The 27,379-nt window shown below is 43.4% G+C and overlaps 1 protein-coding gene across 2 annotated transcripts in view; it reads right to left on the reverse strand.

Annotated features, from left to right (window-relative positions):
* Window positions 1-816: 816 nt before the first annotated feature.
* Window positions 817-27,379, reverse strand: part of PFKM (phosphofructokinase, muscle) — a 139,764-nt gene continuing 113,201 nt past the window's right edge. For both annotated transcript variants that reach the window (XM_077483731.1, XM_077483730.1), the window contains exons 19-24: window positions 26,230-26,394; window positions 14,526-14,587; window positions 9,548-9,659; window positions 5,823-5,922; window positions 5,616-5,721; window positions 817-1,744 (exon numbers count right to left, since the gene is read on the reverse strand). In XM_077483731.1, coding sequence (XP_077339857.1) covers window positions 1,606-1,744; window positions 5,616-5,721; window positions 5,823-5,922; window positions 9,548-9,659; window positions 14,526-14,587; window positions 26,230-26,394 — 684 coding nt within the window. In that variant the 3' untranslated portion in view covers window positions 817-1,605. The remainder of the gene's footprint in view (window positions 1,745-5,615; window positions 5,722-5,822; window positions 5,923-9,547; window positions 9,660-14,525; window positions 14,588-26,229; window positions 26,395-27,379) is intronic.

Here is a 27,379-nt window from a genome sequence, read left to right on the forward strand (position 1 = left end):
AAATGTACAGAATATAACTGGGTACTAGCATTTGTAGGTGAAGTTGATCCAGGGAAAGTACCTCTCGGGGGATCAGATGGATAAGTTGGACTCTAATGCCTTGTACAAATTCGGACGGTCGGAAATTCAGACGGAAAAGGTCCGATCGGATTATATTGTTGGAAAATTCGATCGTGTGTGAGCTCTATTGGAAAAAATTTGAGAGCAGGATCTAAAATTTTCCAACAAAAAAAATCAGATCGGACCTTTTCCGATCGTTTGTAGAGAATTCCGATGGACAAAGTGCCACGCATGCTCAGATCAAATTACGAGACCAAAGCTATTGGCTACTAGCCTGAATGTAGTCCCGTCGTACGCAACGAACGTCACCACATTCAGAACAATCGGATTTTCCGACAACTTTGTCCGACCGTGTGTATGTAACACCAGTTTCAGAAAAAATCTGATGGATTTTGTGGTCGGAATGTCCGACCGCGTGTACAAGGCATAAGCGGCGTGCGATCCACGCCTCGTTCTAAATGTGATAATAGTAGGAAAGTCACATATGGGACCTGGAAATGACGAATTCCCACATAGTGGTTGTATTGCGATCTGGTGCCCGCAAATGCACTGTGTTTGTGATCTGCATTTGGGGTGTCATTATTAATGTTAACAATCAAAGGCAGTGTATTTTGAACATGATGTGAGAAAAGCACACAGAACAAGCATCTCATTCTGGTGTGAATCGGCCCTCAGATAAGAATATTTCTTTAATTAATTTGGGGCCTTTTGTGTGTTGAGAGGAGACATTAAATTGGTAAATATGAAACACAAACAAAGGTTTCAAGAGTTTATTTAAATAGATGGATTATCATCTTGAAACAATACTAGTATAATGAAAAATAGTAAAACTGTTTAATTAAGAGTTATCGTATATAGAGAAATGAAAACAATCATGTTGCCATAACAACCAATCATATGCTAGGGGTTGTTCACCTAGTGCAAACTAGAAAAAGATAGCAAACTTCTAATTGGTTTCTGTGGTCAACACTTCTTTTCTCCTTCCCTCCAGATTTTGCATACTACAAGTTTGGATTTCAGATGTGATGAAACACTATCAGTTCCATTTCTCATTTCAGGAAAACATTATAACAAGCTGTGACTGGCACCTTTACTAATCGTTATTGCAGGGAACGTGCTCTGATGTTACACTGAAAAATGCAGCGTTTGGTACTTTATTGTCTTATGTTTTTAAACTATAATTCCACACAAACCAAGACCTTTTACTCAGAGAAATATATATGACATGAAAGTTGCTTTAAATACCCAGGGCCTGAAATACAAGTGCACCCATTGCCTGCACATATTGAAGTTAGCCATGCTGTAGTCTGAATCCAATATCATAAATGTGAAAAAAAACATAAAAATGTAGACTAAAAGCAACATTTACTTCCATTTTCCTTTATATCTCCAATTCCAAAATTGTGGAAGTTTTCTAGTTACTACGGTTTCAGCATGCAAGATAGCTGCCTCCAATACATGCAAGAAATTGGTTTATTCTATTTCCCAAGAATAACAAAGAAAAGCCCTTTGAGGTTAAAAGAACATGACAATCATTTTCCAGACTTAGGACTCTGCAGATCTCTTCCTGGTAATGTGCTCCAAGTGTGCTGTCTCCGATGTGTCCAGGTTGATGTTGTATTTAGCCAAAATCTTGAGGATGGGGCGAAGTTTCAACCACCACTGCTGTTTGGGCAGGCGATGTCTAGAACACATGAAAAATTGCATCATCATTCGTACACGTACAAATTACATATCATTCTTTTAGATCTTATATCCAGCAGTCAAACTATAGCAGCTGCAGTTTGACATGAGCACCTGCCTCACTATACACATGCATCACTATGATCAAAAAATCAATTGTTTAATGCAACTATACTTATCAATGCAAATTCAAACGAATGATTCTCCATTTGATCAATTTAGTGAACGGAATTAATTTAAACTCTGCCACGTCAATTGTCTGTGGCAAGACTTTGTCAATCACAGATCTGTACTGATGGGGTTGGGGGAGGACATAATATTTGGTTTTACAATGGCCTGTGTTACCCACTTCTAAAACAAGTGCGATACTCACTCTTAAGCACTGCCTAACACGCACTCACGAGTCCTGTGCCCTGTGTGATATGCCCTACAGAGGTCTGTATTTTGTGTGTTACTCATTCCTGAACCTTGCGCAATACACAGTTCCTAGCATTGGCCACACCCACTATTTGGTGCAGCGGGCCCCTCTTTACTTATTTCCACAGAAACATGAGATAGGAGCGGAGTACCTGCACCTATTCTCTGAGAAAAAATGCTTGGCAATAAGTAGAACATTTTCAAGTACAAAAGCAGAAATTAAGCAGGTTTTTTTTACTGCTTGTACTGTATATTTACAGAGAAATACTAAATATTCACCCCCGCCTTTGCTTGTTACAGAGGGCATATTGCCAGCCAAAGAATAAAATCAATCTTCTTTTTCTGAAAAGGTGAACTAACACCGTAAACCCTCTCCCCTGATCTCCACTGTACTTTCCGCTGTGGGTGATGAGCTGCCAGTGCCCACGCAGCCAATCCAGCGATCCAGAGATTTGAAATCCCTGCTCTTCTCCTTCTCTGTGCAGCATTTTCAGGATGGACTAGAGTCATTCTGATTGGTCAGCACCTGCACAATAAATCTCTTTGATTCCACCCTAGAAGCACTGCAAAGAGAATCAGGGAGAAAAGCGGAGATTTCAAATCCCCAGACTACTGGACCGGGCTGCATGGGTACTGACAGCTCAGCATTAACAGAGGTAAGTACAGCGGGGACCAGGGAGGTGGAGAGCGAATAGATTGTTAATTCCCCTTTTAATTTTTTTTCTGAAAATGTGAATACTTTAAATTATAGAATCTAAAAGTGACAAAAGTATTTCATATCACATCAAAATCCATCTATCATTTTGCTTGTTTACTAAAATAAACTTTTAACATAGTGCCACAAAGCAAAATAATGCTGCAAATTATTAACAGGAACACTGCCTTTATAACGCCTACTCACCTCCATGAACCAATGCTGGAGCCCCTAAAAGATCATATACAGATACTGACTTTTTAGGCACTGAGCACTACTAAACAAAGCTTTTAGGAGTGTTTTTCTTTTCTTAATGCCTTGGAACATAGCTCCATCAATGTGTCCACGCACATTGTGTTGTTTACATTTGTATGCAGCATATAAAAATCTCCCAAACCTTCCTTCAGGGAAAAGTGTGCTGGCACAATTTACACATATATGTGCATAAATGCATATTATTTCATTTCTAGTAGCAAGAAAAAATGAATGTTGTAGCCACTAGAATGAAATTACACACATACGCTTAGAAACACCATGAGTGAAAAAACATGCATGAACGCACATATACAGTGGATATAAAAAGTCTACACACCCCTGTTAAATTGTCAGGTTTCTGTGATGTAAAGAAATGAGACAAAGATAAATAATTTCCGAACTTTTTCCAACTTTCATGTGACCTATAAACTGTACAACTCAGTTGAACAACAAACTGAAAACTTTTGGCCTTCATTTAACGTGCCTCTGATTAACCCCCTATAAAGTTCAGCTGTTCTAGTAAGTCTTTGACATTTTTGTTTGTCACTTCCTACAGAAAAAGCCATGTTCCGCAGAGTGCTTCCAAAGCATCAGAGGGATCTTATTGTTTAAAGGCATCAGTCAGGAGAAGAGTACAAAATAATTTCCAAGGCATTAGATACACCATGGAACACAGTGAGGACAGGCAGTGGAGAAAATATGTCACAACAGTGACATTACCAAGAACTGGACGTCCCTCCAAAATTGATGAAAAGACAAGAAGAAAATTGCTTAGGGAGGCTGCCAAGAGGCCTACAGCATCATTAAAGGAGCTGCAGGAATATCCGGCAAGTACTGGCTGTGTGGTAGATGTGACAACAATCTCCCATATTCTTCATATGTCTGGGCTATGGGATAGAGTGGCAAGATGGAAGCCTTTTCTTACGAAGAACATCCAAGCCTGACTAAATTTTGCAAAAAACACATCTTAAGTCTCCCAAAAGTGTGTTGGAAAATGTGTTATGGTCTGATAAAATCAAGGTTCAACTTTTTGGCCATAATTCCAAAAGATATGTTTGGTGCAAAAACAATACTGCACATCACCAAAAGAACACCATACCCACCTTGAAGCATGGTGGTGGCAGCATCATGCTTTGGGTCTGCCCAGACCGGAATCTGGTTGAAAATCTGTGGGGTGATCTGGAGAAGGCTGTGCACAGTTGACTTGGCAATATTTGCCCAATCTTCTTTGAAAAAAACACTCCAAATCTGTCAGATTGTGAAGGCATCTCCTGTGCACAGCCCTCTTCAGATCACACTCAGGTCTGGGCTCTGGCTGGGCCATTCCAAAAAGAATATTGGGAAAATATTGCCAAGTCAAGATGTGCCATGCTGATAGACTCATACCCAAAAAGACTGAGTGCTGTAATAAAATCAAAAGGTGCTTCAGCAAAGTATTAGTTTAACCACTTCAATACATGGCACTTTCACCACTTCTTGCCCAGGCCAATTTTCAGGTTTCAGCACTGTCGCATTTTGAATAATAAATGCGTGGTCATGCAACACTGTACCCAAACAAACATTTTCCCCACAAATAGAGCTTTCTTTTGGTGGTATTTGATCAACAATGTTTTTTTTTTTTTTTTTTTTGCACTACAAAGGTTTTTTTCTATGTTTATTCTATAAAACTTTGTAAATAAGTAAGTTTTCTCTGTCACTGATGAGGCAGCACTGATGATGAGGCACTTATATTCAACACTGATGGGCACTGATAGGCAGCACTGGTATGCAGCACTAATGGGCAGCACTTATTAGGAAATAGTTCTGAAATGATTTATCTTGGTCTAATTTTTTTATATCACAGAAATACCACATTTTAACAGGGGTGTTTAGACTGTATATGTGCGTTCATGCATGTTTCTGCACTCACTGTGTTTATAAGCGCATGCGTGTAATTTCATTCTAGTCGCTAGAATATTAATTTGTTCTTGCCTCTAGAAATGAAATAACATGCATTTATGTACATATACGGTATGCATAAAATTTGCCAGCACAATTTTCCCTGAAGGCAGGTTTGGGACATTTTTTTATGCCTTTTATATGCTGCTCTAAAATACAAATGTAAACAATACAGTGTGCATGGACACATTGCTAGAGCTATGTTCCAAGGCATTAAAAAAAAAAAAAAGACTATTTATATCCACTGTATATGCTTCAAACTGAGCATTTTTATGCTGGATTTTTCTGTAAGCTTCTGGCAGAAAGATCCAGCATACATAGGATTTTGTTAACATGCCCATATGCATGTAGCCTTAGAGAAGGAAACTTACACATTGCTTAATACCCTGAAGGGCTCAAGTAGTACAACAGGTAATGCAGGCACAGTAAGGTGCCCTCTGGCTGTCTGCTTCATTACTATAGAAACAAACTCCTTTGCATTTAAATCCCATGTATGTTTTGAAAAACAGACTGTCATTCAAACAAATCCCATCAGTCTGCAATGTAAAAGCAGTAGAAGGAAACATACTCGAAATCAGTCTCTTCTTTGAGTTCTGACAAGGGCTGGAAAACTAGGCTTCTCTTGCGCATTCCCAATAAGCAGGCTGAATCTGCTGTGTTTGCAAATATGCGACCTAAAATAGAGTTACAGTTCAGAAGATGCATCATTCTGTAGAACATAAGGCATTATACAGAAAGCAAGTCATTCTACATAAGACAATTTAAGGTGTTTTACCATGTCTAGAACACTCCTTCACTTTTCCGGTCATCCATAGCACGGCCTTTGCACCCATTTTTGTACCAAAATTCCTGTCAAATGGGGTGGGTGTTCCTCCCTGGAAAAAAGCAATTGTAAAAGTGGAGAAAATGTATATTTTCCATGCTATTAAGACTGTTAAGACCAAGGTTAACTTTTAGTAAAAACTTGTGATATTTTCTTAATTAAAGTGCACCAGCTTGCAACTTTTAAAATTATTTTTCGTGGAGTCTTGAAATTAAATTTTTTATGCCTAAATCTATTATCCAAAAAAAATAGTAAAAATTGCTTTGTCTAATAACACAATAGTTGAAAGCAGTTGATCAATTTTCATGCTTGCCTTTTTAATTTAATGGAATACATTAGTATTAATATTATTTTTATATATTTATATTTATTGTAACCCTGCTTTTTATCTTACCAGTGCATTATGGCTGCATTTTCTCTGGTATAGTAAATAAGTAGAAACAGTCAAATCATGCAGGCAATGAAAAGATCTCCCTGTCTTCAAAGGAAGTGCTGAGAAAGGAAGCTTCAACATTTACAAACAGGAGCATGACAAAGCTGCCAGCAGTTATCAGACAGCTGTTGCCCAGCCGGTTTGATTTCTGTCCTATTTGGTGTAAATGATTACATCCATTACTACTTACAGGTGAAATTGGAGAGTCCCAACTTGTCAGGTTAGGTAAAAGGCCAGTTTGAATATTCTTTTCTGACCACCACTGCACCCCCATGATAAGTCAGACATTGTTGCCATTTTCTTGGGATACTTGCATTCAGGCAATGACAGTGTGCATATTAACACACATACTTGTTAAAGCGGAGCTCCACCCTAAAGTGGACCTTCCGCTCATTGGAATCCTCCCCCCCTCCGGTGCCACAATTGGCACCTTTCAGGGGGGAGGGGGGTGCAGGTACCTGTACAGTAAAGGTATCTGCACCCACTTCCGGCGTAGATTCTGCAGAAGGTACGCCCCTTTCCGCAGAATCTACGCCCCTTTCCGAAAGTCCCCCGCTGCCTGCTGGGAAATACACGGATCCCAGAGACAGCGGGGACCATCCTTAATGTGCAGAGCGACTCGCGCATGCGCAGTAGGGAACCAGGAAATGAAGCCGAAAGGCTCCACTTCCTGATTCCCATACCCAAGATGGCGGCTGCAGCACCCGAGAAACGATCGAGAGATCGGCTTCGGGTGACGACATCGCGGGCGCGCTGGGCGGGTAAGTGTCACTATTTCAAAGTCAGCAGCTGCAGTATTTGTAGCTGCTGGCTTTTAAAAAAAAAAACGGCGGACTCCCGCATTATTTAGTGGTTAGTGGGCGGTCATAGTCTTCTCCCAGAGGAGGGGGTGCGGGGTGGGGGGGTAAAGCCAATCCGGCAGGCTGGTTGTACCCAAAGTGATCGATCAATCAACTTGGTACATTTAGCCCACCCAATAACGGTTTGAATCTTGGCCGAATTCCTGCTGAACAGTGTATGGCCGGCCTTAAGGAGGCAAAGCCCTATTACCACTATCAAGATAACCCCACCCAAAAACACATTGAAAAACAAGATATGGTAGGTCAGTAAAGGGAAAATACCAGCTGCCGGAAGCCTTTAAGCAATAGAGATGGCACGTTCATTGCTTTCTGCCTGTCAGTTTCCAGGTCCTCATTAAGAGGAGACACACCACAAGCTGGGTTCACTGTAACTTGAAATTTTTACACTGTCCCCACTATCACTTGTGGAAAATGGGTCACGCTACTGTATAGTAGGGAGCTGGGGCCACAATAAAGCTAATATTTGAAGTGAAGTCTAGAATGGCTGTAGTTGAGTTGGGAGACCCATGCCAGTATAGTTTAAGTATATGTAAGCACCTTGTAGTGCCCAATCTTTAAGGAAAACTATTATAAAATAAATGCAGGGGTAGCCATTGCAGAGTTCCTATTGCCTACTAAGATGTCACGCTGGCTCTTTGGATTTAAAAGTGTCATCTACAGATACAATAGTGGAGTTTAGAACTGACTTAATTTCCCATGCTTCACTGAATTCAGACCTGCTGCATACTTGTTCAAGGTCAGTGACTCAACGAAGTGATGACAAAGGCAGACTATACTGGCATGTTAATAAGGAGTTGAGCAATGGCAGCTTATATATTTCGCTTATGACAAGTGTCCTTTAAAGCTGAACTCCAGGTGCCAGACTATTATCTGAAAAAAATAATTAGAGCAGCAATTCAGTTTGTTATGGGCAATACCTCCATTTATAAACTGTACTGCCGCGTACACACGATCAGACTATCCGGCGGACTTGGTCCGGCGGGCAATCCACCCGTGCGTGGGCTCCAGCGGACTTTTTCTATCCAAAAGTCCGGCGGACTTAGAAAGAAGTTTTGACTCAAAATTGTCCGCCAGACTCGGTAGTCCGGCAGACAATCCACCCGTCTGTGTGCTAGTCAGCCGGACTTTTGAAATGAACGGACTTGCCCACACACAGAGAATAGTCCGTTCATTTTGAACGCGGCTCCAGGTAGACGGGACTAGCGCAGGAAGTTAATGTTGCCGCCTCCAGAACAGAAGGCTGTGGCGGCGACAGAAGACCGGGCCACCGATAGTAAAAGAGCTGGAAGAAGAAAGCGGAGGCCTGGAAGGAAGAACCAAAGAGGGGGACAAGACCCCCAAAGTCAGAAGAAAAGAAGGCTGCCACAGGAGACCGGGCCACCGCTAGTAAAAGAGCTATAAGAAGATAGCGGAGGCCTGGCAAGAAGAACCAAAGAGGGGGACAAGACCCCCGAAGTCGGAAGAAGACCCCCGGACAGCGGCGGTGGCGAAGAAGAAAGCCGGGCTCCTCCCATAGTAAAAGAGCTAGCAAAAGAGCAGAAGAGAGCGGAGGAGTCTGGCGAGAAGACCCCCCAAGATGGAAGACCCCCCAAGATGGAAGACCACCGAAGCTGTGCAATAAATTATTTTAAAACCATGTGTTTTTTTTTCTTTACACTTTTTTTCACCAGGTGAATGGGTAGGGGTACATTGTACCCCAATACTCATTCACATAGGGTGGGGGGCCGGTATCTGCCCCCCCGCCCACAGACCCCGACAACCAATGGCCAGGGTTGTTGGGAAGAGGCCCTTGTCCTCATCAACATGGGGACAAGGCGCTTTGGGGTGGGGGGACCGCAGGGCCCCCCCTTCCCCAAAGCACCCCCCATGTTGAGGGCACGCTGCCTGGTACGGCTCAGGAGGGGGGGCGCTCACTCGTCCCCACCCCTTTTCCTGACCAGCCGGGCTGCGTGCTCGGATAAGGGTCTGATATGGACTTTGGGGGGGACCCCCACGCCGTTTTTTTCAGTGTAGGGTTTCCCCTTTAAGTCCATACCAGGTGACGGGGCCAGCGAGGTGTCAATCCTCGCAGATGGAGGCGGCAACATTGACTTCCGGCGCTAGTCCCGTCTACCTGGAGCCGTGTTCAAAATTCTCTGTGTATGGGCAAGTCTGTTCATTTCAAAAGTCCGGCGGACTCCCGCCATAGTCCGGTGGGTTGTCCACCGGACTTAGTCCGCTGGTAAAGTCTGGTCGTGTGTGGGCAGGTCCGCTCATTCGGAAAGTCCGGCGGACCTCCGCTACAAAGTCCGGCGGTTAGTCCGATCGTGTGTACGCAGCATATATGATGCCAAATATATTATAATGAAGTACATTATGGCTAAATACGCAGAAAGCGTTCTTACCTGCTGCATGTGACCTAGAACATTTTTTCTGCTGTCAAAGATGCCTTTTCCTTCCTCTGAATACAAATTAAATATAAAATCGGTGGAGTAGTTTTCATTGCATTTTTCATTCCTTTAAAACCAGAAAAATAAATGATTTTCAGGTTAGCCATTCAACCACACTGAGTTTGAAAAAATAAACAAGCAATTCGCTTTAATTTCTATTGTAAATTTAAAGAAAATATCTCACAAATTAAACAGATTGAGTGAGTTGATATCTCAAATTAAAACCCGACAGAGCCCTAAAGCCTAATATTAGGCCATAAGGTGAACTAGGAAAAAGTGCCTAGAAAGAGATTTTCATTCCCACACTTGGGCACTACTTTTTAAATGCATTTTACATAGACAACACCCCTATGGACTTTAAGTTAAAAGTTCTCCACAAAATATCCTGGAGTTTTATGTAATTGTGAACCAAAAAAAATGAAAATCTTATGGTGCTGGTTTTGCTTGGAACTTTATTTTCATTCATTGTAGCAACACAAAATATCTCTTAAACTGACATTTACACATGTGCGTAACATTTGAGACAGGTATTGGTGCATTAGTATACTCAAGAGTGAATGTAGACCAGGCATGTCGAAAGTTCGGTCCTTGGGCCAATTGTGGCCCGTGTTCCATTTTAATATGACCCCATTGGTAATTTGGACACATACATCTTTTGTGGCCCTCAATGAATCCCCGAACGCGGCGCTCTGGGATTTGTTGGGGGGCCACAAAAGATATATAACAGTTCTGGCAGCCTCGGGAGGGGACAGGGAGGGGGTGGGATGAGTGCCATCAGATTACATACAGCAGAATCTCCTGTTTACTCGGCGGCCTCTGTAATAGGACAACCCGCCAGACTTTGCAGTGGAGGTCTGCTGGACTTTCTGAACGAGCGGACCTGCCCACACATGACCGGACAATCCGCCGGACTATGAAGGGAATCCGCCAGACTTTTGAAATGAATGGACTTGCCCACACATGGAGTAAAGTCCGTTCATTTTGAACGTGGCTCTAGGTAGACAGGACTAGTGAAGGAAGTGAATGTCGCCACCTGCATCGGCGAGATCGATACCTCGCTGGCCCCATCACCTGGTACGACTTTAAAAGGGGAACCCCTACACCGAAAAAACGGCATGGGGGTCCCCCCACAGTCCATAGCAGACCCTTATCCGAGCACGCAGCACGGCCGGTCAGGAAAGGGGGAGGGGACAAGCGAGCGCCCCCCCTCCTGAGCCGTACCAAGCCGTGTGCCCTCAACATGGGGGGGTGCTTTGGGGAAGGGGGCCCTGCGGCCCCCCCACCAAAAGCACCTTGTCCCCATGTTGATGAGGACAAGGGCCTCTTCCTGACAACCCTGGCCGTTGGTTGTCGGGGTCTGCGAGTGGGGGGTTTATCCGAATCTGGGAGCCCCCTTTAATAAGGGGGGCCCCAGATACCGGCCCTCCACCCTATGTAAATGAGCATGGGGTACCATGTACTCCTAACCATTCATCTGGTGAAAAAAGTGTAAATAAAAAAAAACACAACATAAAATAATTTATTAGACAGCTCCGGGGTCTTCTTCCGTCTTAGGGGGTCTTCTCGCTGGACTCCTCCGCTATCTTCTGCTTGCTCTTTTACTAGCGAAGGAGCCCGGCTTTCTTCATCATCATCGTCGCAGTCTGGGGGTCTTCTTCCGACTTCGGGGTCTTGTCCCGCTCTTCGGTTCTTCTTGCCGGGCCTCCGCTATCTTCCTATAGCTCTTTTACTAGCGCTGGCCCGGTCTTCTGTCGCAGTCGCGCTTGCTCGTCCCCACCCCCTTTCCTGCCCGGCCGGGCTGCATGCTCGGAAAAGGGTCTGCTATGGACTTTGGGGGGGCCCGCACGCTGTTCTTTCAGCGTAGGGGTTCCCCTTTAAATCCATACCAGGTGATGGGGCCAGCGAGGTGTTAACACCTCGCCAATGCAGGCGGCGACATTCACTTCCTTCGCTAGTCCCGTCTACCTGGAGCCACATTCAAAATGAACTGAGTGTGGGCAAGTCCGTTCATTTCAAAAGTCTGGCGGACTAGCACACAGATGGGCGGATTGTCAAAACTTCTTTCTAACACAGGCGTGTTGTCCGGCGGACTCTGGCGGACTCTGGTCCGCTGGATAGTCCGATCGTGTGTACGCGGCATGATAGGGAGTGAAGACACGGTTTTGTATTTTAGGGTGATGTTTGAGCTGTAATGAATCAATTGCAGAAGTGTTTATTTTTGGCATTATTTAGCATTGAGAAGGATGAAGTTGCATTTTGAGTCATTTCAGCCAACTTGTGGCAAAGTGTGCTACTTTTTTTTTTTTTTTTTTAACTTTCTTTGATTGCACAAGTGCCTAAAGAAAATTCTGATGAATACAACATCTCAGTTTTGATACATTTACAATGTGTACGTTTAATTTTGCTTGGTGCCGATTTGTGAAGTTGAAGCATATTTTCTACAACTGCCATATTTCATGGTCTATATTCACTCTTGAGTATACTAATGCACCAATACCTGTCTCAAATGTTAAGCACATGTGTAAATGTAAATTGTTTGGTTCACAATTACATATATTTATGGATCATAACAAAAAAAAAAAAACTGCAGGATATTTTGTGAAGAACTTTTAACAAAGTCCATAGGGGTATTGTCTATGCAAAAATGCATGTAAAAAGTAGTGCCCAAAAGTGGGAACGAAAAATTCATTTTTTCCTAGGTCATTTTATATCCTATATGCAAAGCTTAACCAACCCTTCCCCTCTTCCTTGCTTCATTATTGGTCAAGGAGGCTGCCCATCACAGGGAAGGGCAGATAGTGAACATTGAGAAGTGGGAGGCGACACCAAGCACAACTTATGAAGCTGAAGTCACAATGTAGGTGACATAATAGGGCTTACCAGGCTAGGACTCATAGAACTGTAACTGTCCATACAAGGGGCACTTCTTTTGTTTATGCTAGGGAAAATAATAGCAATCATTCACAAATATTCAACACAGCTGATTGTCATGTCCAACAGCAATGAGTGCGTAGGGTCTCTGGGGATATCTGCTGGTGCCCATACACACAGGTAATATTGCCCAGGTTGGCAAAATTGGGCTTAAAATCATATTTCCAGTGGTAATTTTTGCATAGGGTTTAAGTAGAAAATACTTTTTTTTTTAAAAGCTGAAACTTCAGTAAAGTAGTTTAGAGCGGTGTTTCGACTTTTTTCAGTTAAGGCACCCTTTAAAATTATAGACAATCTCAAGGCACCCTTTAAAATTACAGTCTTGAGGCACCCCATTCTAAAAATGTAAAAAAAACTATTTTAATAGTTGTACATAATGCACATGTAGGACACCCAACATTGGAGGTGATTTATTCTTCCAAAGCAAATACACCTTTGAACACTGGTATTGACTAGTATTCCTATATTTCTCTTCTCCCTTGATTTCTCTTCATCATTTGGCTAATGTGGCCCAGGTGCCGAGGAAGGATGCTGTGGAGTCAAAAAACATCCTTCTTATCAACTGATGACATCATTGGTTGTTAGGATGCCAGTGTCTAATGATGCATAATGAAAACCCATGGATTTGTCTAACTAAAAGGCTGACTTGATCCACCTGGTGGCTTGTACTCTATTTATAAATTTGTAGGCATTTTGCCAAGGCACCCCTGAAGAAACCTCAAGGCACCCTGGTTGAAAAAGGCTGTTTTAGAGCATGTATCTATGAAAAACTGTAGCTTGTGGGCTTATAAATTAATAGTTTATATACTAAGAACACACATTTGAGCATAAACACTGAACTCTTTTATCACTTTGCTACAGAATAATGTGAACTGAATAAAGAGGTAGTCATCAATAAAACTAACTACAAACACATTTTCACTATAAGCAGAACAGCTAATATGTAGAGTTGAGAAACCTCATTCAAAAAATAATGTGAATGTTCACTTCAATTATCCAATCATATGAAAAGCAAATTCCTGTTCACTTTGAATACCCAATCACATGCAGATGTTTTCACATGATTAGATAATTGAATTGAAGATTCTGAGCTCTTTTAGAAAATCTGCCCATGTGTTTGTGGCAAACATGTCATATTTACCATGTACAAACAGTAAGCCCTGGTTCACATTGGTGCGATTTGACATGTCAAATCGTCAGCAAGTACTGGCAATGGCACCGTCCTAATCGGTGCGACATTGCATTTGTAGCACCGCACCAATTTCAAAAAGTCGTTTCTGCACTACTTTTTGCGATTTCGGGTTGCAATTTCCATTGACATCTGTGGAGAAACCCACACAGATGTCTCTGAAATCACTGCCGAATTCGGGACTGACACGCAGGAGTGAAATTTAGCGAGTTCAGCTAAAATTGCACGGCTTCATTCCCGCAGCTCAGTGTGAACCTGGGCTGAATGATAATGCATAATGGGAGCTGAGGCTCCTTGCCTCATTCATCTAAATTAGGCAGAAAAGGCTTGACTAAATCTAGCTCCTAATTAGTGCTTAACGTTTCCACATATGACTGTTAGGGTAACCCATAAGTAACTTTTCTGAAACGTATTTGTGGGTCACCCATAAGGAGTATGTAACTTGTCAGAAGCATAATTGTGGCTATACTGTGTGATCAGTTTAGTATTTAGGGGGGGGTTAAGAAAAAATGAAGTTCTGTAACTTAGAGATTTGTCTGCTATGATGCCGTCAGTGTATTCTCACCAACAAGATCAAGATGAGACAAGCTCACTAGGATATAGAATTCCCCTAGAGAATCACTGGCTGCAGGTGCAAGGTAACTGTGAGGATCTCCCAGAGACTAACACAACCTATATTCAGCTATGGCAGCTGGAAATGGGAAGATAAAAAAACGGCGATTTCAGTTCAATCTAATAATCAACCTTTCAAAGTTACAACCTATATGAAAAAGATTTACATTCAGTTAGAATACATTTTTAAATGTGACGTACCTTAAAATTAAACCTCTCTTCACAGTCGTTTTCATTTTTTCTATAAGATGGTCCACATTTACCTGACAAACACAAGGGTACTCATTATTTTCCTCATTGGGTAGATGATCTCTCACTGTTAAGTTAACATGTTCATTTAGGAAAGGCTCAAAGTGGTTCTAAAACCTCTATGCATTAAAGTAAAAAATAACTTCTCTGCTACAAGACCCCTCCAGACCACCCCCCCCCCCCCATTCTTACCTGAGCTTGATCTGATCCAGCGACATGCACAAGAGGAACGGCTTTTGCTGCTGTCTCCCTCCCCATTGGGCAGATTGATAGCAGTGGAAGCTATTGGCTCCCGCTGCTGTCAATCAAATGCTGTGGCGAGGGAGCCAAGAGGTTAAAGGGCAACTCCACTTTCGTGGGGAAAACATAGCAAATAAAAAAAAATAATATAGTGTATACAATTGTGACATAAGTTATATTGTAATTGAATGTTATTAAAAATGTCCTTCCTTTTCAATCTGCAGCTCTGTAATTTTCTGATTAATGCAATGCATTGTAATATGGCTACCTGGAGGAGTACTGTGCACAGAATGTATGCAGAACACTCCCCAGAAACATAATTTCCTGCTTGTGTGATTGGCTCACAGATTCTACCAGAAGTCTACACTAAGATACAAATCACATTTTTGGCATCCCCTGCAGCAAAAATTTTATTTTGGTGAGACACTCCAAAATAGGAAATCATGTCTAAAGTGACGAAGACCCTGCTACTTTTCTCATTAGAGCCCTGCGGGTGCAGCAGCTGGCTGATAATTATGAAACCACTCCCATTAGATTCATTTTCCAAATGGACACAAACACACAGTTTCTTCGAAACAACAAAAGGTAGGAATCTGCAAAAGAGTTTGTTAAAATTCTTGTAATGTACACAGATCACCCAGAGGGGAATGTTTTTTTCTCCAACAAAAGTGGAGTTACTCTTTAAATCAACACAAGTACTTTTGCATGAGCTACCTGTAATAAAGACCAGCCACATCTCCTCTTGCACTCTCCTTGTTCAGGGTGACTGGTCTTGTACCGGCCCCCTACTGTATTTTTTTTTAGGCAGTTTATTGTGAGCGGGCCTGCTGGATTCCTCCTACAGCCCTGCTCTTTACAAAGAATGTGTGCAGCACAGTGATATTGTCACACCTATTTTTGCAAGGTAATGACTGTGTTCGCAAAGGTATTTCTCCTTTCGTCTTCTAGGACAGCCTCTGAGCCTACGGGATAGGAAACATGTTCACCGACATGAACTAAGGCGGTCCTCCAGTCCTTCCCCTTCTGTTTTTGTGTTTCCTGCCAGACAGGAAGGGAGCATGTAGGAACCTTAGGGGAGCTCCATGTCTCAGGGATATTGTGGAGGAGCTCCTGGCGTACCTTCTCCGGGAGAAAGGCACTTACCCAAGCTCTACTGCTGTATTGCTGTTGATGACAGGGTTGCCAATCTCCTGCATCATTTTTTACTGACAAAACATGGGAAATTTACTAGCGGAGCACATTTTTTACTGCAAACCTGAGAAATTACAGAATTCCTATTGACAATGAACACAGTGAATATTTAAACAGTATAACCCCTTGCCGCCAAGCGTACGCAGATGTGCGTACTCTGCTTCCGGGGGTTATACCGGGATGATGCCCGCACCTGCAGGCATCATCCCAGTACTGTTTTTCAGAGCGGGCGATTGGCTTTCCAGCCATAACAACCGATGCGGCTAAAAGCCGCTCGGCTGTTATGCCGGAGGAGCGGGAGGGAACGTCCCCCCTCCCGCTGCCTCCCGCCGCTCTTACCGGGGCTCCCGTTCAATCGGGAGCACCGATGCACGATCCGCCGCTTCTGGCGGCTAGGGAGGGACTGGAATGAAGCCGTAAGAGGCTTCATTCCAGTCTCCTAATTGTAAACACAGAAGCGACATCATGACATCACTTCCCATTTACTTGGCTGCCAATGGCGCCAGATTTAAAAATATATACAGTATTCAGAGTCGCAGAAAAACGGCGATCTGAATACTTTGAAATGTAAAGGAGGTATCGGGGGTCTTTTAGACCCCCGATCCCTCAATAAAGAGTACCTGTCACCACCTATTACTGTCACAGGGGATGTTTACATTCCTTGTGACAGCAATAAAAGGGATCAAATAAAAAAAAAAAATAATAATAATAAAAAAAAAATTATTAATTTTAAAATAAATAAAATAAATAAAGTAAAGTAAAATAAGAAGTCGCGCCCGCATATGTAAACGGTGTTCAAATCACACATGTGAAGTATCGCCGCGATCGTCAGAGCGAGAGCAATAATTCTAGCACTAGACCTCCTCTGTAACTCTAACCTGTTAACCGGATTTTTTTTTTAAAGCGTCGCCTATTGAGATTTTTAGGTACCGTAGTTTGTCGTCATTCCACGAGTGCGTGCAATTATCAAGTGTGACATGTTTGGTATCTATTTACTCGGCATAACATTATATTTCACATTATGCAAACTTGAGGCAAACTGTTAGTAAATTTACTGGTGGTTCGCAACACTGGTTGATGAGCGGAGTCGGTGCACTGGCTGTGTAGTACACTATAAATCCATAGTAAAAGAAATTGCCGGCAATCGAAAGCTTCTGCTTATAGAAAGTTATTTAGGCACAATAGCAGTGTACAATCCACACAATGCTAATGCATTTCAGCCATAGCCTCATAGCAAGACTAACCAGTATTAAAATCAAACTTATATAGAACAACAGCCCCTTAAAAAAGGGAAGGCACTACACTTAATTGATAATCATAAAATTGATTAATCAACACATGTCAACAGGCCAAATTAGATGAGATAATCAGTGGCAGAGAACGAGGAGGAAAGAGCATTCTAAAACAGGCAAAAGAAACCAAAACGTGAAAATAACTATCTGAATCCCAGACAGAAATATATTCATTTCATCAACAAATTTAAATCCATCCTATTGTTTATCCTCACCAGAATTCTGGCATTTAGGGTTTCAGTTACAATGACCATTTTTGAACAGATAGATTATTTGGATTTAACTCTTACTTGGCACACTCAAAATGGACTAGTTGGCACAAAACGTTCAGAAAAGAATGTGCTGGCAACTGCCTTCTATGTTCCACCAGTTGCCCACTAGGGGAATTTGTGAGACCAAGAAGGAATTGCTCCTCACAATCAGACTCACTGACAGATTAAAACAACGGGGCTATAATGATTTTTTTGATTGAGAGGGGTAAGAGATTGGTGGAAAGAAGGGACTGTAATGATCTTATCGGCTCTGGAGTGAGTGGTGAGAGCCAGGCGCACTCACTGTGGCCCCGGGGAGGTTCATTTTGTCACCACTTACTCCATGCAGTACCAAGATATAGTAAAAATCATTAAACAACGTCTCCCCATTCTGTATGCTGATAGAGTTTTATATGATGTTCTCCAACGGGGATGTAGTTTCTCAAGTAGATCTCCTACTTGGGGATCGGTCCTTTCTCCCAGCCTTTTTAGTTCACAGACTCGGCAATCCTCTCATACATGGCTGCATGTCACAGGATCATATCTATGATGTAAACAGTGTTGTAGAAATAATAAAAGCAAAACAGTGACTTCTTTCTCCACAGGCAAGGTATATTCTCTCAAGAATTATATTAATTGCCATTCTAAGCATATGATCTATGTCATTGAATGCAAGGCCTGTCAGATGCAGTATGTAGGATGTACAATCCGTTCACTGAGGGTCAGGATATCTAAACATTAAAATTATAAATTGAACCCCAATGCCAAGAACATATCGAATGTGTCTAAACATTTCAGATCAGAACATGCAGGGAATCTTGACCATTTCTCTTCCTTTGGTTTAGAACAAATCAAGGAGCTCCCAGAGAGGGGGTGACATTAATAGCATCTTACTCCAGAGAGAAGTGTGGTGGATTTACACCCTAAATATCAGAATTCTGGTGGGGATGAACAATAGGATGGATTTAAATTCGTTTATAAAATTAATATATTTCTGTCTGGGATTCATATGGTTATGTTCACATTTTGGTTTCTTTTGGCTGTTTTAGAATGCTCTTTCCTCCCCTTTCTCTCCCTCTGATCATCTCATCTCATTTGGTCTGTTGACATGTGTTGATTAATCAATTTCATGATTATCAATTAAGTGTAGTGCAGCCCCTTTTTTAAGGGGCTGTTTTTTTTATAGAAGTTTGATTTTAATTCTGGTTATTCATGCTATGAGGAAGGCTACAGTTGAAATGCGTTAGCATCATGTGGATTGTACACTGCTATTGTGCCTAAATAACTTTCTATAAGCTCTGGGAGAGCAGGGCCCCTGATTTTTGTCATGGTCGCTGCTGACTGCTGCATACCCCGGAGCCGCTTGGGTAGAGACAAGCTAGCAGCCAAACTAGGTCTCCCTGTGGTATCTACCTGGCCAGGATCGTAGGATATTCCCACCTCAGTGCCCGCACCAAGAGCCGGTGCAGGCAGGCGGCACTCTCTACCCTGAGGCTTCAGAGAAACGGCCTGGAACGTTAGTTCCAGGTCCAGAGAAGAAGTGCGTGAAGCAGGGGTGGGGCTCTAAGCTGGTTCAGGAAGTGAGGTAACTTTCAGCGGAGTGACATCATCAGCATGTGCCCGGAGACAAGATTTCAGTCTCTTTGGTGCGGCGGATGGACGATACAGGCATCAGGGGCTAGTGCAGACCCAGCAAAGGCTGTGAGCGACACCAAGGAGCGATGGACAGGCAGTAGACTCCGATTCCTTGGGCACCAGCACCTCTCAGGTAAGCGTGGGGAGGGGTGCCCAGGGCTTACTCTGAGGGGAGTCCTTACTTTCCCTAGTCCCTGGGTGGGGACCCACAGGTGACGGGGGCACTTTTTTCTGAGACCCCAAACACAGTGGTGCTGTGGGTTTGGACAGTCACTTATGGTCAATTGTCTCTCTGTTTTTGGCTTTTAGGTTAAAGCTCCGGACAAAACCTAGATGCAGCCTCCAAGAAAAAGGTGCGCCGGCAAAGATGAGTACCAATTGGGAAATACCACATTGCCCGGAATGTGTCAGTAGTCTGGTTAAGGACAATTCTATGACTGCGTATCATAAGATCATTTTGTCCATTAAGAATGAAATTGCATCCATGTTCCATTCTTTTAGGGCAGTGATGGCGAACCTTGGCACCCCAGATGTTTTGGAACTACATTTCCCATGATGCTCCACTACAATGCAAGGTACCAGAGCATCATGGGAAATGTAGTTCCAAAACATCTGGAGTGCCAAGGTTCGCCATCACTGTTTTAGGGGGATGATGGATAGGATGCAGGGTCCCTATATGTCCCTTCCCAAAACAGCCAGCATGCCTTCCCTATCAGAGCCTAGTCAGGAGGATAGTGAAGACAGGGAAAGGGAAGCCAGGTCATTTGCCTCCTCTCAGGCAGACTCAGGGGTCTGATTTAGATGGAGAAGAGTATTCCTCCAGGGGGTCCAGGTACAGATTGATGCTGGACAATGTGGGGGACTTACTGCAAGTGATCTACGACACTTTGGAGATTAGAGAGGAGTTTGTACAGCTTTCAAAGCATGTATCAAGGGCCAGTGCACAGAAGGCCAGGGTATTCCCCATGCACAAGTCTCTAGTGGAATTGATCTTGCTGGACCCTGAAAGGAGACCATTCTTTTCAGGCAGCCTTAAAGCAGGCTCCCCTTAAATGACATGGCGCATCCTTGGAACAAGATCCCAAAGTTATATGCACCGCTGGCCAAAGTCTCCAAAAAGACTGATTTGGCCTTAGATGACCTAGGGTCACTTAAGGACACTGTGGATAAATGAGGTTTCATGCTGCTAAGAAGGGCTTGGGATGCTTCTTCAATTGGGCTTAAGCCAGCCCTTGCAGCCACTTGTGTTGCCAGAAACCTAGAGTGCTGGTTAACACAGTTGAAATCCCACATTTCTACAGGCACGTCCAGGCAACAACCGCTTAAGTCTTTTCCTTTACTGTTTAAGGCAGTTGACTCAGCAGAATCAGTGAAGCGGGCAGGTCAGCAGCACTGCTGAACGCCTCAAGAAGGGCTGTATGGTTGTAGGCTTGGACGGGCGACGCAGTGTCTAAACTGCAGCTCTGTGGATTACCTTTTTCAGGGGATCACCTCTTCGGACCTGGTCTTCATGAGGAACTAGAACTCACTCAAGACAAGAAAAAGGCTTTTCCAGAAAAGAGGAAAAAAAGTACAGGGTAGACTTTTTTTTCGAGGCCACAGGCAGCAGGCCCAAAAAGAGAGAGCCACCCCAAGAAACACTGGACAGGCCACAAAGGGCAAAGAAGAGGAGGAATCTTATTCAATCCTCCTCAGACCACCACAAAACCCCAGTGACACCTGTGTCCCAGTAGGAGCAGGACTGGGGGACTTCCTTCCACAATGGACCGCGGCAACTTCAAGCCCGTTTATGTTAGAGTTAATAAGAAATGGCTACAAAGTTGGAATTCAATTCAGTTTGCCCTCCCAGTTTTCTTGTCAACCCATTACCCCGAGATCGGAAAAAGCAGCTCTGAGTTTGTTGTTAGGGCAGCTGGTGGATCAGCAAGTCATTATACAGGTAACACAGACAGAACTCTGTCAGGGAGTTTATTCCCACGTATTCGTGGTCAGAAAGCCATCAGGCAAGTTCAGGCTAATCCTCAGTCTATCTTCACGGTAACAAATCTCCCGTTTTCAGATTGGTATATGGCAACGATCGATCTCAGGGATGCATATTTGCATGTGCTGATACATTGAGATTTACAGAAATTTCTCAGACCTGCGGACAGACTGAATTTAGAAGTTCTTCATTTACAATTAAGGGCACTGGCATTCGGACTAGCATCCTCTCCGAGGATTTTTACGAAGGTCCTGGCAGAGGCATTAGCCCCACTGAATGTCAGGGCCATTACAGTGATCCCCTACTTGGACAATCTGTTTGTTGCCTAATCTAATCAGCATCCTGAGGAGAACTTGCAGGAAGCACAGGATTTCCTGTACTCTCTTAGTTGGCTGATCAATCCTGGACAAGTCCCAGCTAATCCCAACTCAGGTGGTGCAGTACTTTGGTTACAGGATATCCTCAACAGAGAAGAAAGTCTTTCTCCCATTGGAAAAGATCGAGAAGATGGGTCTAGCGGTGGCACAGCTTCAGAGCAATCAGGAAGCCCATATCCGAGATGTCATGAGGGTGATAGATTTAATGACATCCTGTTTCCCAGCAGTCCCCTGGTCAAGGTTTTACCAGCACCCACTACAGGCTCTCCTACACTGCTAGGATGGTAGCCAGAAAAGTTTGAATCTGTCTAGGTCACCATTGGCCAAGGTCAAAAGGGCACTGTGGTGGTGGCGAACCAGTCACAGTCGAGGCAGGGGTCTGTTGTGGTCCAGACCAATAGCCCTTGTGGTGACAATAGATGCCAGTTCTTTTGGCTGGGGGGCCCACTTGGTAGAAGGTTTGGCTCAGGGGACTTGGTCTCCAGTGGAAGCCAGGTGGAGCTTGAATCAGAGGGAACTACTGGCAGTTCAGAAGGCTCTAGAGACCTTCCAGACAAGAATAAGGGGGCAGCATCTGCAGGTGCAGACGGACAATGTGGCAGTATTTGCATACATAAACAAGCAGGAGGGACCAGGAACCCTCCTTACAGTCAATAGCAGGCAAAATTTTCAGTTGGGCTGAATTAAATCTGGCTTCATTGACTGCCGTCCACTTAAAAAAAAAAAAAAGGGACTCAGAAGTATTTGGCGGACTTTCTCAGCCGCCAGCGAGTAAGACAAGACAAATGGACACTCAATCTGGAAGTGTTCGAAGCAGATTGTGAGGACTTAGGGCCAGTGGAACTTTTTGCCTCGGAAAGCAACAAGAAGGCCGTTCAATTCGCCAATACATGCCTTCACCAATACATGTCAGTTCAACTTTTGCTATGCCTTTCCGCCAGTAAGACTAGTCGCGGTCATTCTCCAGAAGTTTCTAATTTTGATAGCTCCAATTTTGGCCGAGGAGGGGCTGGTTCGCTGTCCTAAGGAGGCTTGTCATATATCCTCCGATTCCTCTCCCGGTGAGGGAGGATCTGGTCACACAGGGACCAATTCAGCACCCTCAGGTAGAGACCCTCAGGCTAACAGCGTTGTATCTGTGGAACAGCTGTTAAGGGCTCAGGGATTCTCAGAGAGAGCGATTAGGAATCTTTTAATACAACACAAGCCAGTGACTAGGGCCTTTGATACCACGATCTTAGCAGAACAAGGGCAGGAACAACTGGGAATTCCAGCAGTTGAGGATTTTTTCCAGGCAGGAGTGAAATTAGGCTTCTCTATTAGCACCTTAAAGATTCAGGCCGCCGCCCTGCGTGTTTCTTTCTGGAGAAATCAGAGCTTAAGTGGGCGATTCTAAAGGCAGTTTTTTTTACCACAGTCACTTCAGCCAGAAGAGTGAGTTGCAGGCGCACTAGATCAGAGAGACGTTTTTTGTTAATTTTGAAGGATAGGGTTGTGCTCAAAACAGATCATAGTTTCCTCCCCAAAGTATCCTTTTGGCTTATCTAAAGGTCAGGAGATTCTTCAGGAAGTCAGAATCCTTATTTGTGAACTTTGCAGGAGCACATAAGGGATATAAAGTGTCAAAAGCCACCATTGCCAGATGGATAAGAATGACAATTACCGAGGCATACGGGTTTTACAGGGAAGCAAGCGCTCCTAGTTAGGGCACATTCAAACAGGGCTTTGTTGTTAGCTTCATGGGCAGACAGGGCCGGTGCCACTCGAAGGATATTTGCAGAGCAGCAACATGGTCCAGCTACTCCACGTTCGCAAAGCATTACCGCCTGGACCTGTTCTCTGAGAAAGAGCAGGCATTCAGGCAGAGGGTCCTCCAGGCAGTGGTCCAGCCTAGTAGGGTAAGTTTCTTGCTTATCTCAGAAGCTGTCCTGGAAGACGAAAAGTAGAAAACCGGAGTTAGACTTACCAGTAACTCTTTTTCTAGGAGTCTTCCAGGACAGCCTGGTTTCCCACCCTGTGTTTTTTAGCTGGTGCAAAGGATATGTACTGATGTTATGCCAGTGTGTTATGTCTTTCAGGGCCTTCTGGCGGTTCTTGTGGAGACTGAAGGGGAAGGCCTGGAGGACCCCCTTTAATCATGTGGGTGAACGCGTTTCCTGTCCCGAAGGGAGGAGCCCTATGTCCTGGAAGACTCCTAAAAAAAGAGTTAATAAGTCTAACTCCGATTTTCATGCACAGACAGTGGATTTATATCCTTTGTGGCTATTGAGGAATATGTTTAAATGAAAATTCTTGTGCCCATAATTCAGTTTTAAAGCGCATGCTCACTCACAACAATTACAAAGTGGGGAAGAGTTATGTTAGGTCTTTACTTCAATCTGGGGCTCTGTGACAGAGGTTCGACCTTACTTCCTGCCCTGGTAATGACTGTTCCACCAGACAGAAAAAAAGGAAAAATCTCTAACAGCAAATCAGGCACAAATAAAAATATAGAACTGTAAATGTCTATGTGTTATTTTAAGATTAAAGTGATTGTAAAGTCTCGTTTTTTTTCTATAAAATAACAACATTTTATAGTTACCTGCTCTGCGCACGGGATTTGTACAGAGCAGCCTCTTCCTCTTCTTGGGTCCCTCTGCAGTGCTCCTGGCCCCTCCCGTTGAGTGCCCCTGCAACAAGAAGTTGCTATGGGGGCACCTGAGCTGAGCTGCAGCTGTGAGCCATTCAGACACGAAGCTGTGGTTCGATCCCACCCTCTCTCTCGATTGGCTAACTCACTTTGACTGACAGCAATGGAAGCCAATGGCGCCGCTGTTGTGTCTTAGCCAATCAGGAGGGAGCATCCTGGGCTGAGACTCCTAGACATCGCTGGACAGAGATGGGGCTCAGGTAAGTATTAGGAGGGCCGCGGGGGGGCCTCTGCTCACACAGAACAGCTTTTTAACTTAATGTATTGAATGCATTAAAGCAGTATTTCAGCTGAAATTTTTTTTATTTTTTTTTAAAAGTCATCAGCTACAAACACTGTAGCTGCTGACTTTTAATAAGCACACTTCCCTGTCCAGGGTGCCTGTGATGTCAGCCGACCGAGGCCGATACATCCATCGGATCGAGTCCCAGCGCCGCCGTGCAAACTAAGGGAAACAGGCAGTGGAGCCTTGCGGCTTCACTGCCGGTTTCCTACTGTGCATGCACGAGTCGTGCGGCACGTTGTGAATGGCCGGCTGTGTTCTGGGACACACACAGGTCCCAGAAGACAGCACCCCCCATTCCCCAGGAGACACCGTGAGGAGGAGAAGAATGAAGACCACCACAGAATAGGAAGTGGCAAAATAGGACAATCTGCCTAGCAACAGCCATTTCTGGTAAGTAAAAACATTTTTTTTCCAGAATTTTTGGAGCCTTTTATGTCTTTTTTTTTTTTTTTAGGGTGGACCTCCAGCTTAAGATAAGAAACCTTCTGCCTTTACAACCTTTTTAATAAAGAACTTTTATTGGGGCCTACTATGGATGCTGTGATCAATTTTCTGCCCACATGTAAACACATGCACTTCGTACACAGCTGGAGACCCAGAATAGTGATTCATTCAATATAGTTCATCTTCTCAAACTACACTTTTGCACACCACCAATGATTCAGAATTCCTAATTACAGGGCACTGGTAAAATTAACTTCCATAGCAAAACTCTTTGTAATTTGTATCTCTAGAAATATTTCTTGAAAAAAATCAACAATCGATGCTAGAATATGCTGGCAACATGCTAGCTATCTTTGGTATATGACAGCAATAAATTTCCCACCCATTCCTTACCAATTTCAGGTGTAACTGTATAAAATTAAAATTTCTACTTTCTTGCCAAGCTTAGCAATGTCCTGGGGAAGCATACATTGCATGTTGAAGTGTAAATTTGATTATCTTTTCACACAAGTACGAACTGCGTTGAAGGAGAGATCTTCAATTTTGTTTCTTGCAGCTTTATAGCTAGAACAACCCTTACATTCAGTTTTATAGTCTCGTATCTATTATTCTTAAATACAACTTCTAGGTTTATGATGTAGGAAGAAATCTGTCCAGTTATTTCAGTTTAAAATGGATTAAAGTAATTAAAAGCAAAACTTTTTTTTTGTTTTGGAGAGGGAGTGGAGAGGGATTAGAACCCCTGTCAGTATTCACTGCGGTCTTTGCCCCTGTTGAGTAGAATTCCCCCTATTTGTCCTGTTTACCATTATCATTGAAAATGGAAGGTGAAAAGAATCCCAATATTGGGTTGTCCCCAGAAAAGTAATAGAGAGGAAATCTTTTTATAGGGACATTAGTTCTGGTGGCCTGGGGGACCCCAAGGAATCCCCATAATTTGCAGGGATTTCCTCTCACTTCCTTTTTGGCTATGGGACAGGAAGTGAAGAAAAATCTCCGCAATGAGACAGCTGGCGAAAAAAAAATATCTGACAGGGGTTATAACCCTCCCTTCCAAAATGAAAAAAAAAAAAAAAAAAAGTTTTGCTTATAGTTTTACTTTCAGTTGCCACTGTAGCCAGTAACCACAGAGTTTTGCCACTAAAACATGCTGCTGTATATAGTTGGAGAAAATCTATTTCTAAATAAATTATGAACAAGGAAACAGGAAGCTGTATTTCAGTTTAACTTTTGCACCCTGAAAAATAACAACTTGTCACTTTAGATTCACCTGCAAATCATGTATAGAAAAGGGCTCTTCATAAATATAGGCTGCATCTGCTCCAGCAGATAGCCCTGCCATAGTAGCTAAGTATCCACAGTAACCTCCCATGGTTTCAATGATGAACACTCTCCTCTTTGTTCCAGCAGCAGATTGCTTGATTCGGTCACAGGTCTAAGCAGAGAGAACACAGACAATTAGGCAACTAAGAATACCGTTTCTACACTGAGTATTTACTCTAAAAATGTATTGTTGCTTTATATTTATAATGATATTTGTAATTTTTAAACCAAAATTACACTTTAATTTTAATTTGCTCAACACCAGGTGCATCAAAAGAAAAGGTGTGCAAATTCTTATGCCGCGTACACACGACCGGACTTTCCAACAGACTTGGTCCGGCGGACAATCCCACAGACTTTGCAGCTGAGGTCCACCGGACTTTCAAACGAACGCACTTGGCCACACACGATCACTCCAAAAGTCCGACGGATGAGCTTGGGTTCTTAAAAAAAATCTGTAGAATATAATTGTTTTTAATATGGGACAGACGGTCCATATATTTTTTTTTTTTTTTTCTTTTTTTTTTATCTAACCGGCAACAAACTCCCAGTGAAATTTATCTCCTACCCCCCCTACCCCTACCCGTCCTAATTCCTCCCCCCCGCCCCCCCCTTCCCGAACCCTCCCAAGCAAACTCACCCCACCCCTACCCATCCTAAATCCTCCCCCCCACCCCCCCCTTCCCGTAGGCCTCCCAAGCACCCATGTACTCAAACACATCGGTATTCTACCACTAGATCTCTTAATCAGACTAATCTATAGGATGTCCCATCTCTGTTATCCAAGGGGTCCATATTCCCTTCCACTCTCTATAGTTTCCTCTCCTTACATACAGTGTCTTCTCTTTCCAGATTAATTCATTAATACATTGGATCCATTCTCCTCCTGTGGGGGCTCTTTCAGCTTGCCATCTTTGCATGATCAATCTACGTGCCTGAAACAGACATCTTACCACTGCCACCGTGACACATTTCCCTTCTCTCGGCTCTTGCCTGCATCCCAGTACACACAGAATCGGGTCCATTACCATTTCTAACTTAAAAACCCTATTAATACTCGCCAACACATCTCTCCAATAACGAAAAAGCTTCGGACA

This window comes from Lithobates pipiens, unplaced genomic scaffold, assembly GCF_037356315.1.
Source record: "Lithobates pipiens isolate NorthernLeopardFrog02 unplaced genomic scaffold, aLitPip1_a1.2 Scaffold_16, whole genome shotgun sequence".
NCBI classification, from domain to species: Eukaryota; Metazoa; Chordata; class Amphibia; order Anura; family Ranidae; genus Lithobates; species Lithobates pipiens.